This window comes from Scyliorhinus torazame, chromosome 2 (assembly GCF_047496885.1).
Source record: "Scyliorhinus torazame isolate Kashiwa2021f chromosome 2, sScyTor2.1, whole genome shotgun sequence".
Taxonomy (NCBI): domain Eukaryota; kingdom Metazoa; phylum Chordata; class Chondrichthyes; order Carcharhiniformes; family Scyliorhinidae; genus Scyliorhinus; species Scyliorhinus torazame.
Genome location: NC_092708.1, coordinates 380032391 through 380046423, shown reverse-complemented (window position 1 = coordinate 380046423; position 14033 = coordinate 380032391). Strand labels below are relative to the sequence as shown.

Below are 14033 nucleotides of genomic sequence, written 5' to 3'. Positions count from 1 at the left end.
ATCCGCCGTCTCAAAGTAGTGGTGCCTCCCTCGATATGTGACCCACAGTCTTGCCCGTTGCAGCATTCCAAATTTTATCTTCTTTTTATGAAGCACCGCCTTGGCCCGATTAAAGCTCGTCCTCCTTCTCGCCACCTCCGCACTCCAGTCTTGATAAACGCGGATCGCCGCGTTCTCCCATTTACTGCTCCGATTTTCTTTGCCCATCTAAGGACCATTTCTCTATCCTTAAAACGGAGGAATCTCACCACTATGGCTCTGGGAATTTCTTCTGCTCTCGGTCCTTGCGCCATCACTCGGTATCCTCCCTCCACCTCCAACGGACCCGCCGGGGCCTCCGCTCCCATTAACGAGTGCAGCATCGTGCTCACATATGCCCCGACGTCCGCTCCCTCCGCACCTTCAGGAAGACCAAGAATCCTCAAGTTGTTCCTCCTTGCGTTGTTCTCCAGTGCCTCCAACCTTTCCACACATCGTTTCTGATGTGCCTCATGCATCTCCGTCTTCACCACCAGGCCCTGTATGTCGTCCTCATTCTCGGCTGCCTTTGCCTTCACGACCCGAAGCTCCCGCTCCTGGGTCTTTTGTTCCTCCTTTAGCCCTTCGATCGCCTGTAGTATCGGGGCCAACAGCTGTTTCTTCATTTCCTTTTTGAGCTCTTCCACACAGCATTTCAAGAACTCTTGTTGTTCAGGGCTCCATGTTAAACTGCCACCTTCCGACGCCATCTTGGTTTTTGCTTGCCTTCCTTGCCGCTGTTCTAAAGGATCCACTGCAATCCGGCCACTTTCTCCTCCTTTTTTCATCCGTATCCAGGGGGGATTCCCTTCTGGTTTACCGCAGTGTTTTTAGCCGTCAAAATTGCCGTTCGGGCTCCTATTAAGAGCCCAAAAATCCGTTTCACCGGGAGCTGCCGAAACGTGCGACTCAGCTGGTCATCGCCGCACCCGGAAGTCTTGCCGCACCCGGAAGTCCAAACCGAGTAACACTTTAATGAAAGTACAGTTCACAGCTTCCCAGAACTATTCAAGACTGATGTGGTTTTCCAAACGGAGATCCAAAACAAACCTGTTTCTCAGGACAAATATTCCCCTGGCCCAAAGCGGAATTGCTTTTCTTCAATAAAAGACTCTCTCAGCTTTTCGGCACACTCCAAGTGCACTACAACTGAACCCCTGTTATATCTACCCTTTTAGGGCAGCACGGTGGCGCAGTGAGTTAGCACTGTGGCCTCACGGCGCCGAGGTCCCAGGTTCGATCCCGGCTCAGGGTCACTGTCCGTGTGGAGTTCGCACATTCTCCCCGTGTTTGCGTGGGTTTCGCCCCCACAACCTAAAAGATGTGCAGGTTAGGTGGATTGGCCACGCCAAATTGCCCCTAAATTGGAAAAAAAATGAATTGGGTACTCTAAATTTATTTTTAAAAATATATACCCTTTTATCTTCATTCTCCATTGTCTTGAAACACCCCTTTGAAAATCCTGGTTTCCAAAAATTAAAATCTTTCATGTTCCTATTTTACCTCTATTTTGAGTAAATAAAATTTTAAAAATGGCTGGCCCTGTTTGCTCACAAAGCTCCTGTAAAATGCAAATATTCTTTGGCACCTTTGAGATTAGTTTGAAATGCAACTTAGAAATCAATTTCAAAACTTATCCCCAAAAGCTAATTTCAGATCTACTCTGTTTCATTGTAAATTAACTCCCAGTATAAGGCTTCATTACAAATGCAAAAAGAAAACCCCATTAATCTTTAGATTCCACAGACAGTCTGACTCCCAACAATCTCTCCACTTCTCCTTTGCTTTACTCTGAACATGCACAGGCACAGTTTTACACTTACCTAGACAGAATAAATACACAAACACAGAAGTATAAAAATGTACATATCATCACAGGAACTAGCCACCATTTTCCAATTTTTTTAAATATGCAAGTTTAGTGTGTGGCTTAAATCCTGTTTTGAAACCCTGCATTATCATTTCTGTTAAAACATGTTTTGTCTTAATTTTGCCATGACTGTTTGGCATCTGTTTCTCCATTGTAAAACCTTGGAATGTTTTGTATTGAAGGGTCATAAAAAATAGATGGAAAATAATGGCTTTATGTATTTTTGTTTTTAATCTTTTAATAATATTCCACAAAACTTGCATTGATTTTGAAATGCAGTTTAATTATTGTTAATTTATTATTTAATGGGATGTAGGTGTCACTGGCAAGGCCAGAATTTGCTGCCCCTTCCTAATTTACCCTGAACTGAGTGGCTTGGAAGGTCATTTCAGAGGGCTATGCTTTCACATGAGGGCCAGTAAGGATGATAGATTTCCTTCCCTAAAGACCCGGTTTAAAAAAAATAAATTTAGAGACCCAATTCTTCTTTTCCAATGAAGGGGCAATTTAGTGTGGTCAATCCATCTACCCTCCACATCCTTCAGTTGTGGGGGTGAGACCCACGTAGACAAAAGAAGACCCAGTTGATAGTTTCAGGGTCACCATTATTGAGACTAATTTCCAATTCCAGGTTTTCTATTTTTTTTAAATGAATTTAGAGTATCCAATTTTTTTTCTCCAATTAAGGGGCAATTTAGTATGACCAATTCACTTACCCTGCACATCTTTTTGTGTTGTGGGAGTCAGATCCACGCAGACACGGGGAGAATGTGGAAACTCCACACTGACAGTGACCCGGGGCTGAGATTGAACCCAGATCCTCGGCGCCATGAGACAGCAGTGTTAACCACTGCACCACCATGCTGCCCTAATTCCAGATTTATTAATTGAATTTAAATTCCACCAGCTTTCTCTCTGTCTGTCCCTGTCTCTCTCTCTTTTTCTCTCTCTCTCTGTTGTGCTGTAGGCTATTTGCTAAATTGTGTATTTGTGTTTTCACCCACTTAACATTTTCAACATATCTGATTGATATCACTTCTATAATGTACCCTAATAAAATACATTTGTCATCACAGAGTTAGGAAGTCTTACTACTGCTAACTTAATGGAGAAGGTACGAGGACTACAGAATCTTGCTTACCAGTTAGGATTGGATGAATGTAAGTGTATGTTTTCAATTGGAAATCATTATATGAAATAATATTGCAAGAGTGGAATAATCTAATTGTTTGAATAATGGCAAGTTTAAATGCAGATGATGGATCACAGACTGTTTAAAGAACATCGTTTCTGTTGGTTAAAGGCTGCCCAAGACTCTTGCTTCTTAGTAACAATACTGTCTTCTACTCCCAGCCCTCTTTTCTCCTTGTTTGCTGTATTGTCACCATGTGTTTGTCTTGAGGAATCGGGTATGACAATCACAAATATCCCAATTCTAATTTGAAGTAAAGATAGTAACAGGATTAAGGTCCAATGAAGTGATCCATTCAAACATTAGTTAAAACAGCACCGTGAAGATTAATTGGTTTCCATTTGCATTTTTGGGCAATAGCACAACATGGTGTAAATCAAGGATATAGGTACAAATGAGCTTTGGCATGGCACATTCAAATGTAATTGTGATCTTTGCTTGTTCGTGGTTTGAGGGGAATGTTAAGAAGGAGAAAAATGGACTTCCGGGTGCGACTATGCAGAGCTAGGTCGCATATTCGGTAGCTCCCGCTTGGAACGGACTTTTGGGCTCTTTTACAGGGCCCCCACGGCATTTGTTTGACATTTCCTGGTGTGGGAAGAAGACTGCAGCATTTCCCTGATGGTGTCCCCCAGGAATGTTATATCTTCTGGCTACCAGACCCGGCGGAAACAGTAAAAGATTTGGCTTGAGCTGCAGGTTTAGACAAAAGCCTCTTCCAGCATGCAGGTGGGGGAAGGGCAAGCTTAAAGCTGCAATCTGACTTGACTCTATCAAAGGTGAATTCTAGCAGCAGAGGGAACAACTGTGAAAAGATCTACCAAGGCCATTGAAGAAGCAGGGACGAGGCTTCCGGTGGCGGCCATGGAGGAGTAGGTCGCGCATTCGGCAGCTCCCGTCTGGAACTGACTCTCAGACCTTTTTCAGGAGTTTCCATAGACTTTTTAAACGGACCAGAAGTGTAACGGCCAAAGGAGCGGCACTGGAGCAACGGGAGAAGCGAGGGAAAGAAAACAAAATGGCGGCGGCCAGGGACAAAGGGAAGCTGCAGGAGTTCATCAAGCACTGCTTCGAGGAGCAGCGCGAGGAGATGCGCAAGGAGATGTTGGCGCCTATGCTTTCGGCAACTGAAGGACTCGGGATCACCCAGAAGGCCGACGAAGCTAAGATCCAGGAGGTACAGAAAAGAGTCAGTCAGAACGAGGACGAGCTCGTGGGCCTGGTGGTGAGAGTGGAGCAGAACGAGGCGCTACACAAGAGGTGGGCGGGAAGACTCGAAGACCTGGAGAACAGGTCAAGGAGAAAGAATCTGCGAATCCTGGGTCTCCCTGAGGGAGTGGAGGGGGCTGATGCCGGGGCATACGCGAGCACGATGCTCGAGGCGCTGATGGGCACGAAGGCCCCTTCGAGGCCGCTGGAGTTGGACGGGGCACATTGGGTGCTGGCGAAGAAGCCCCAAGCAAATGAGCCGCCAAGGGCGATGGTGGTGAGGTTCCACCAGTTCACGGACAGAGAGTGGGTCCTGAGATGGGCCAAGAAGGAGCGGAGCAGTAAGTGGGACAATGCAGAGATCCGAATATACCCGGACTGGAGCACGGAGGTTGCAAAGCGGAGAGCGGGTTTCAACCGGGCCAAAGCGGCCTTGTACCGGAAAGAAGTGAAATTCGGAATGCTGCAGCCAGCGTGACTGTGGGTCACATACAAGGGCCAACACTATTACTTTGAAACGCCTGAAGCGGCGTGGACCTTTGTACAAGCTGAAAAGTTGGACTCTAACTGAGAGTTTGTGAGGGTGGGGGGGGGATGTTTTTGGGTTTGATGTGTGATGGTTGTTGTATATAGGGGGTCAATCACGTGCAGGAAATGTTACATGGGCTGGGGGAGAGAGACAAGGCCGCGACAGGAGCTGCGCCAGAGGGGGCGGAGCGGGCTTTGGAAAGCGCGGGGTGTTTTCCCGCGCGCAGGAAGAAAGGCGGGAAGGGGAACGAAGGAATGCATATGGATTGGGAGACTCCCACGCGGGGAGGTAAATGGGACAGCGGGGGAAGCCGGGGTCAGCAGGCGTCAGCTGACTTACGGGAGTGACATGGGGCGAGCAAAAAAGCTAGACAAGGGTCTAGCGGGGGGGGGGGGTTGCTGCTGCACTGGCCGAAAGGGAATTAGACACAGAAGAGGTGGTCGGGACGGGGATCCCCCCTCTGGGGGACTGAAGGGTGAGGGAGGCGTGGACACGGGACTGGCCCAGAAAAGGAGATGGCTAGTGGGGGGGGGGGGGGGTGTGGGGGGGGGGGGGGGTGTGGGGGGGGGGGGGGGGGGGGGGTGTGGGGTGTGTGAGAGCCCCTCCAATCCGGCTGATAACGTGGAATGTGAGGGACCTGAATGGGCCGGTGAAGAGGGCTCGAGTGTTCGCGCACTTAAAGGGACTGAAGGCGGACGTGGCCATGCTCCAAGAGACACACCTGAAGGTGGCGGACCAGGTCAGGCTAAGAAAGGGATGGGTAGGACAGTCATTCCACTTGGGACTGGACGCGAAGAATAGAGGGGTGGCAATATTGGTGGGAAAGCGGGTGTCATTTGAGGCCAAGACTATTGTAGCGGACAATGGAGGGTGATATGTAATGGTGAGCGGTAGGCTGCAAGGGATGTGGGTGGTCTCGTAAACGTATACGCCCCGAACTGGGATGATGCAGGATTCATGAAGCGCATGTTGGGCGCATTCCGGACCTGGAGATGGGAGACCTGATAATGGGAGGGGACTTCAATACAGTGTTGGATCCAGCACTGGACCGCTCCAAATCAAGGACTGGAAAGAGGCCGGCGGTGGCCAAGGTACTTAGGGGGTTTATGGATCAGATTGGGGGAGTGGACCCATGGTGGTTTGCAAGGCCGCAGGCCAGGGAATTTTCTTTCTTCTCCCATGTACACAAAGCCTACTCCCGGATAGATTTCTTTGTTCTGGGTAGGGCGCTCATCCCGAGGGTGGAGGGGACGGAGTATTCGGCTATAGCCGTTTCGGACCATGCCCCACACTGGGTGGAACTGGAGCTGGGAGAGGAGAGGGACCAACGTCCGTTGTGGCAGCTGGATGTGGGACTGCTGGCGGGCGAGGTGGTGTGTGGGAAGATGAGGGGGTGTATCGAAAGGTACTTGGAGGCCAACAACAACGGGGAGGTGGGGGTGGTTTGGGAGGCGTTGAAGGCGGTGATCAGGGGAGAGCTAATTTCCATTAGGGCTCATAGGGAGAAGACAGAGGGTATGGAAAGGGAGAGGTTAGTGGGGGAGATTTTGAGAGTGGACAGGAGATACGCAGAGGCCCCGGAGGAAAGATTACTTGGGGAAAGACGACGGCTCCAGACGGAGTTTGACCTGTTGACCACAGGGAAGGCGGAGGCACAGTGGAGGAAAGCGCGGGGGGCGACCTAAGAGTATGGGGAAAAGGCTAGTCGGATGCTGGCACACCAGCTCTGTAAGAGGATGGCAGCGAGGGAAATAGGGGGAGTCAAAGATCAAAGATGGAAGGGGAGCCACGGTTCGGAGTGTGACGAAAATAAACGAGGTATTCAAGGCCTTTTATGAAGAGCTGCACAGATCCCAGCCCCCAGCGGGGGAAGAGGGGATGAGACGATTCCTAGATCAGCTGAGATTCCCGAGGGTGGAGGAGCAAGAGGTGGCTGGTTTGGGGGCACCAATTGGGTTTGAGGAGCTGAGCAAGGGTTTGGGGAGCATACAGGCGGGGAAGGCCCCGGGACCGAACGGATTCCCGGTGGAGTTCTACAGGAAGTACGCAGACCTGTTGGCCCCGCTACTGCTGAGGACCTTTAATGAGACAAGAGAGGAGGGGACCCTGCCCCTGACAATGTCGGAAGCGATAATTTCTTTGATCCTAAAGCGGGACAAGGACCCACTGCAATGTGGATCGTACAGGCCGATCTCGCTCCTCAATGTGGATGCAAAGTTGCTGGCAAAAGTGCTGGCCACGAGGATCGAGGACTGTGTCCCGGGGGTAATCCACGAGGACCAGACGGGATTTGTAAAGGGCAGGCAACTAAACACCAATGTGCGGCGGCTCTTTAAACGTGATAATGATGCCATCGGAGGAGGGAGAGGCGGAGATAGTGGCAGCTATGGACGCGGAGAAGGCCTTTGACCGAGTAGAGTGGGAGTACCTCTAGGAGGTGCTGCGCAGGTTTGGGTTCGGGATAGGGTTTATCAATTGGGTTAAGCTCCTTTACAGAGCCCCGATGGCAAGTGTAGTGACGAACCGGCGGAGGTCGGAGTACTTTCGACTGTACCGAGGGACGAGGCAGGGGTGCCCCCTGTCCCCCCTGTTGTTCTCATTGGCGATCGTACCATTGGCCATGTCATTGAGGGAGTCTAATAAATAGAAGGGGGTGGTCCGAGGGGGAGAAGAGCATCGTGTGTCGCTATATGCGGATGACCTGTTGCTGTACGTGGTGGATCCAATGGAGGGGATGGTGGAGGTCATGCAGACTCTAAGGGAGTTAAGGGAGTTCTCGGGCTATAAGCTCAATGTAGGGAAGAGTGAGCTCTTTGTATTACAGGCGGGGGACCAAGAAAGAGGGATAGGGGACCTACCGCTGAGGAGGGCGGAGGGGAGCTTTCGGTATCTGGGGATCCAGATAGCCAGGAGTTGGGGGACCCTACATAAACTGAATCTGACGAGGTTGGTGGAGCAAATGGAGGAGGATTTCAAAAGATGGGACATGTTACCGCTCTCGCTGGCGGGTAGAGTGCAGTCAGTCAAAATGGTGGTCCTGCCGAGGTTTCTGTTTGTGTTTCAGTGCCTTCCCATCGTGATCACTAAGACCTTTTTTAAGAGAGTAGGCAGGAGTATTATGGGGTTTGTGTGGGCGAATAAGACCCCGAGAGTAAGGAGAGGGTTCCTGGAACGCAGTAGGGACCGAGGAGGGTTGGCACTGCCAGACCTGGGGAGCTACTACTGGGCAGCAAATGTGGTGATGATCCGCAAGTGGGTTATGGAGGGAGAGGGGGCAGCATGGAAGAGGATGGAGATGGCGTCCTGTAAAGGAACGAGCCTGGGGGCGTTGGTGACGGCACCGCTGCCGCTCTCGCCGACAAAGTATACCACGAGCCCGGTGGTGGCGGCAACGCTAAGGATCTGGGGCCAGTGGAGACGGCACCGGGGTGCAATGGGAGCATCGGTGTGGTCCTCGATCAGGGGTAACTACTGGTTTGTCCCGGGGAAGATGGACGGGGGGTTCCAGAGCTGGCATCGGGCGGGGATTGGAAGAATGGGGGACCGGTTCATCGACGGGACGTTTGCGAGCCTGGGGGCACTGGAGGAGAAGTTCGAGTTACCCCCGGGAAATGCCTTTTGTGAGGCGACAGGTGAGGAAACTCCCGTTGCTCCCGGCACAAGAAGTTCAAGATAGGGTGATCTCGGGTGTATGGGTCGTGGAGGGCAAGGTGTCGGAAATACACCAGGAGTTGAAAGAAGAGGGGGAAGCGCTGGTAGAAGAGTTGAAGGGTAAATGGGAGGAGGAGCTGGGGGAGGAGATCGAGGAAGGTCTGTGGGCTGATGCACTAGGTAAGCTTAATTCCTCCTCCTCGTGTGCCAGGCTCAGCCTGATACAATTTAAGGTGGTCCACCTTGCTCTGCGCGATTTCTCGGTTTTTTTTGTTACGGTGGGGGGGGGGGGTTATTGTTTGTAAGGGAGAAAAATTGTGTTAAAAAACTTTAATAAATATATTTTTTTTTAAAAAGGAGAAAAATTAAGATTTAAGAAACAAAGTAAAACAGGGAGTTGATTAGGGGCAGAAATGTGGGCAAATGATGAGATGCAAATTTGCCTATCAGTGAGACACAAGTATTTAACATATGTGGCTAGAGAAAAGAATGGGCTGTAAAGGTGGTAACTTCAAAGTGTAGAGGTAAGGAAATGAGCACGTGCCTGCCAGAAACTAACTCCACAGGGTGAATAACATCAAAGGGGAAAAAAATAGTATAACTATAGAATATTAGCTAAGGAGGGGGACATACAGCTAAATCAGAAATGCAGCAAGCTGCAGATTGTCTCGTGAAAGAAAACCGCCATTTTCCACCTTTGCTGAACCTGAAGATTATTTCACTGGCGTGGCCACCTTTACCTGGTTGTGGTAATTATTTTCTGGATTTAGCTCATCGAGTTACTTAATATTGGCTGTTTTTTGGGGAAAGGGGTGTCTCCGAGTTCAAAGTAAACGTTGGTAGCTAGGGATAGTCTCATGTAAACGTATGTGTTTATAGTCATCTGTATACTTCAGTGTCATCGTGCATCATAGTCATTGTCTTGTTTTTGTCTTTTAAGTTAATAAATATACTTTTTTAATTGCTCACATGGGCAGTATGGTGGCGTAGTGGTTAGCATTGCTGCCTCATGGCGCCGAGGTCCCAGGTTCGATCCCTGCTCTGGGTCACTGTCCGTGTGGAGTTTGCACATTCTTCCTGTGTTTGCGTGGGTTTCGCCCCCACAACCCAAAAGATGTGCAGGGTAGGTGGATTGGCCACACTAAATTGCCCCTTAATTGGAAAAAATAATTGAGTACTCTAAATTAAATTTTTTAAAAATTAATAGCTCACATATGACTGGACTGTTCCTCACTGGGATGTACATCGTTCCTCACATTATACCCTAAACCACATAAATCACCACAAACCCAGGTTCCAAATTACCCTTCTGGGTTTGGGATACCCTCGCGTTTAACATCAGCGTGCTTCATCGCAGTAATGTGAAGAGCAAGCATTAAGGCTGGTTTAGTGGGTGCAATATAATGTGGACGTTTATATATCTAAAATATCAGCATATAAAAAGATAACTGATATGTTCAAGAACAGATCTTATTAGCCGAGAGTTACCTGGCTTGTGCACTGTTGAGGCTATTGATATTATTGAAGGAAAGGAGCCAGTTCTTTCACATGTATATTGCAATTCTGTGGTGGGTCCTGGGAATTGTGGTAGCACTAGTGTAATTTAGTTGAGATGGAGTTGGGGCGTGTCTAGGGTAGAATGGTACAAAGCTGTTGAAGCTAAGCTATTAAGTGTGTTGGTGAATGTTTTGCATTTTTGTTAATCAGTTAGATATTATCTTGGAGCATATCATGAAGAGAAACCTGGTGGCCATGTCTCCTGGGAATATTCTTTTTGCTCGGATGTGGATGGGATTGGGGCGGATGGAAGATGGGGAAAAGTTTGTGCTGTATGATTATTTATAATAATATTTGCTTATTGTCACAAGTAGACTTCAATGAAGTTACTGTAAAAGCCCCTAGTCCCCACATTCCGGCACCTGTTCGGGGAGACTGGTACGGGAATTGAACCTGCGCTGCTGGTCTTACTCTGCATTACAAGCCAGCTGTCTTAGCCCACTGTGCTAAACCAGCCCCTAGAAAATTAGAAACCAGACAAACACAGATTTGACAATAAGGCAAAAGAAAAAAATGGCTTGGTCATGATGAAGATATTTTATGAAATAGATTTTATAGTCTCAGCAAAATTAAACAGAGCCAATGGTAGTTATGGTAATACTGACAATACTGATTGAATATTGCATAAAAGCTTTTGTATTGTCTTCATTGCAGAGTAATATGTATCACTATTCACATGAGGGTATAATAATATGGAGAATAATGAATCCCTGGGAATGATTACAAGGCAGTAAATTGAGTTTAGTTCATTTCCTACCTTCTCAGAGCAGTGCTTGTAGAGTTTACAACTGTTATAGATACCCAAAATTAGATTACTATGTTGACATTGTTCTGGGGCAGCTTTAATAATGTGGATGGTGACTGAAAATGCATTCCACCTCAATCTGTGATAGTGTTAATAACTGAACGTATAATGATGAGAACATAATTACTGCAAGTTTATTGAGAAATGATTAGTTGATTAAATCAACAAGAAGTTATTTGACTGCAATCTTCTTTGAGGCTTGACTGGGTCATTATTCGGGTGCAGGGCTCGTGATTCCCGAGGTGTCTGCATCAATTCCAGTAGAGATAGGTGAAACACAAATTTCATTCTGCCGCCTCATCTACATGATATCGTGTAGGGCTGAGCATCTGCTTTGCTACTAGCTGCCTCTGTGCTCAGCAGGGAGTTATGCAGCATTAAAGAGAGTACGTGGTTCCGTCAACCTTTTGCTTTTAAAGGCAATCTGTCCCTCTTGTAAGGAAGCTACACAGAACGGAGGCGGGCCTTTTAAACAGGTCTCATTGGCACTGGGCCACCTGCGATCAGCATCCAGGGAGTGGCAGACCGACTGCAGCTTATACCTTCCACCACCACCACCCGAAAGAAGAGTGTGCCTTATGGGGGAGTTATGGTGGCACAATGGTTAGCACTACCACCTCAGTGCCAGGGACCCGGGTTCAATTCCGGTCTCTGGTGACAGCCTGTGTGGAGTTTGCAAGTTCTCCCAATGTCTGCGTGGGTTTTCTCTTGGTGCTCCGGTTTCCTCCCACAGTCCAAAGATGTGCAGGTTCGATGGATTGGACATGCTAAGTTTCCCTTTAGTATCCAATGGCTAGGTGGGGTTACAAGGATAGGGCAGGGATTGGGCTATGTGGGGTCCTCTCCCAGAGGGTCAGTGTAGACATGATGGGCCTCCCTCTGCATTGTAGGGATTGTAAGTAAGTAACCAACCAAAATGGATTTCTCCTAAGGCATTTGCGGCAAGCTGGAAAATCTCCCAACACGTGCTATCTGTGCAGAACAAGGCCAGCAGCACGGGTTCAATTGCCGTACCAGCTGAGAATTCTGAATTCTCCCTCTGTGTACCCGAACAAGTGCCAGAATGTGGCGACTAGGGCTTTTCACAGTAACTTCATTGCAGTGCTAATGTAAGCCTACTTGTGACAATAAAGATTATTTATTTATTTATCTGGCTTGTGAGCAAAAATCCGGACCTATGTTTTCAAGTCCCTAGGGTGGGGCTTGAGTCCACGACCTTCGAACTCAGAGGTGATTGTTACTGAGCCAACACTGACATTAGTGATATGGGATTTTAAGAATAGTAGTGGATTCGCTGATTATCTTTGAACATCCTTCTGTAAGTAAGACTTTGTGTTGAAGTGGCTCCAAGGTGCCATGGCAGGCTTGGTAATTGACACTTAGTTGCTTTCAGCAGTACCATATGCACACTTGGCCCCAAGCTTTAGCTCTGTTAATTTGCACTGATAGTATCTGGACTTTGATAAGTGGAATGCGAGAGAGATTACTCATTCCATACTGGGTAAATTGAATCATAAATTAGAGACTTTTAAGCATGGTGATGGAGATTTGTATGTGCCAGACATACCACTGAATAACATTTCTAAACCTGTAAACTTAAGAGGAATTGATTGCAGCAGTTATCACCACAAGGTGGTACCACTGCCTCAAATTTGTAGCTCGAGTGTCAATTCAACTGGCTTGTGGCAAGGTAACAGCAAAACTATCTAAAAAAGACTAGTTCATTTAAAGTGTAGTTCCCTTGATTGTGCTGAGGCATTAATTTGAGCCTATCTTCATGGAGAAAACAACAAAATGCTCTTTATTTTAACAGAATTTAGCATTTGGAGGATTGGAAAATCCCTGGGAGTCTTTTCAAGGCACTGACCATTGAATCCAATTAACCCATTAAGGGAAATAATTTGAACCAAGCAGACCAATTTGTGAAACATTTGTAGCTACATGAAGTACAAACTAACGGAGCAATTATAATGATGAGGTATTTAGAATTTAATTTATGGGGCACGTTGAGCATAGCTGTGTTGTTGGAGGGCTCACTAAAGTAGGTTTATACTGATTTCCGCTCTTTTTTTTTTTTTGTTTTGAGGTGGAGTGAAAACTGAGTGACTCCCATTCTCAAGGGTCATTTATATTTCACCATGGCCTGCCTGTTCATTCATCTCTTCTGCAACTTTTTCCTCGGTCTTTGCATGTCCCAAAAATGTGTGCCATTGATTAGTCACATAACCATGTCTGCACCTTTTTAAAAGATGCAGACATTCCTTCAAAATGATTGAGTCTGATTAGCAACCCAGAAGATATACTTTGGGGCAGCACGGTAGCCTTGTGGTTAGCACAATTGCTTCACAGCTCCAGGGTCCCAGGTTCGATTCTGGCTTGGGTCACTGTCTGTGCGGAGTCTGCACATCCTCCCCGTGTGTGCGTGGGTTTCCTACGGGTGCTCCGGTTTCCTCCCACAGTCCAAAGATGTGCGGGTTAGGTGAATTGGCCATGATAAATTGCCCTTAGTGTCCAAAATTGCCCTTACTGTTGGGTGGGGTTCCTGGGTTATGGGGATAGGGTGGCGGTATTGACCTTGGGTAGGGTGCTCTTTCCAAGAGCCGGTGCAGACTCGATGGGCCGAATGGCCTCCTTCTGCACTGTAAATTCTATGATAATCTATGATATTTTTCACAAATTAAAATAGTGTTATGGGCCAGGGTTTAGAAAATCCCAAAGTGTATCATGGAGTTCACCTGACCCACAACTTTTAATAGATTGTGGTATGGGGAGCACACGGCTCACTCTACAGGTGTGGTACAGCAGAAATGGAAAATATTTTTTAAAGCAAAACAATGTTTATTCTATGAACTCAAGTTAACCTTTCTAAAACAAACTTTGAACATCTTAGCAACCAGTAAATCAAATACACCCCCCAAAGAATACATCACTAAGTAATCTGTATGCTGTCCTTTTCACCAAGAAGACTTAACAAACCTTTAAACAGAAGCACATCAGGGTTTACATTCAATACTGAAAACATTTATAGTTCTGAATCCACCAAATGGTTAAGAGATAGTCCTTCATGGCAGAGAGCTCAACAATACAGCTGCTTTGGCTGACTTCAGCTGCAACACACTGAAAAATGAAACCAAAAAGACAGGCACACCCAAGCTTTTCTCAAAAGTGAAACTAAAAAGCAGAACCAGAGCTCGGCTCCACC

The 14033-nt window shown here is 47.5% G+C and overlaps 1 protein-coding gene across 5 annotated transcripts in view; it reads left to right on the top strand.

Annotated features, from left to right (window-relative positions):
• lin52 (lin-52 DREAM MuvB core complex component) overlaps nt 1-14033 on the top strand; it is a 75557-nt gene that overhangs the window by 13057 nt on the left and 48467 nt on the right. For all 5 annotated transcript variants that reach the window (XM_072493524.1, XM_072493517.1, XM_072493528.1 and 2 more), the window contains exon 5: nt 2965-3048. In XM_072493524.1, the coding sequence (XP_072349625.1) occupies nt 2965-3048 (84 nt within the window). The remainder of the gene's footprint in view (nt 1-2964; nt 3049-14033) is intronic.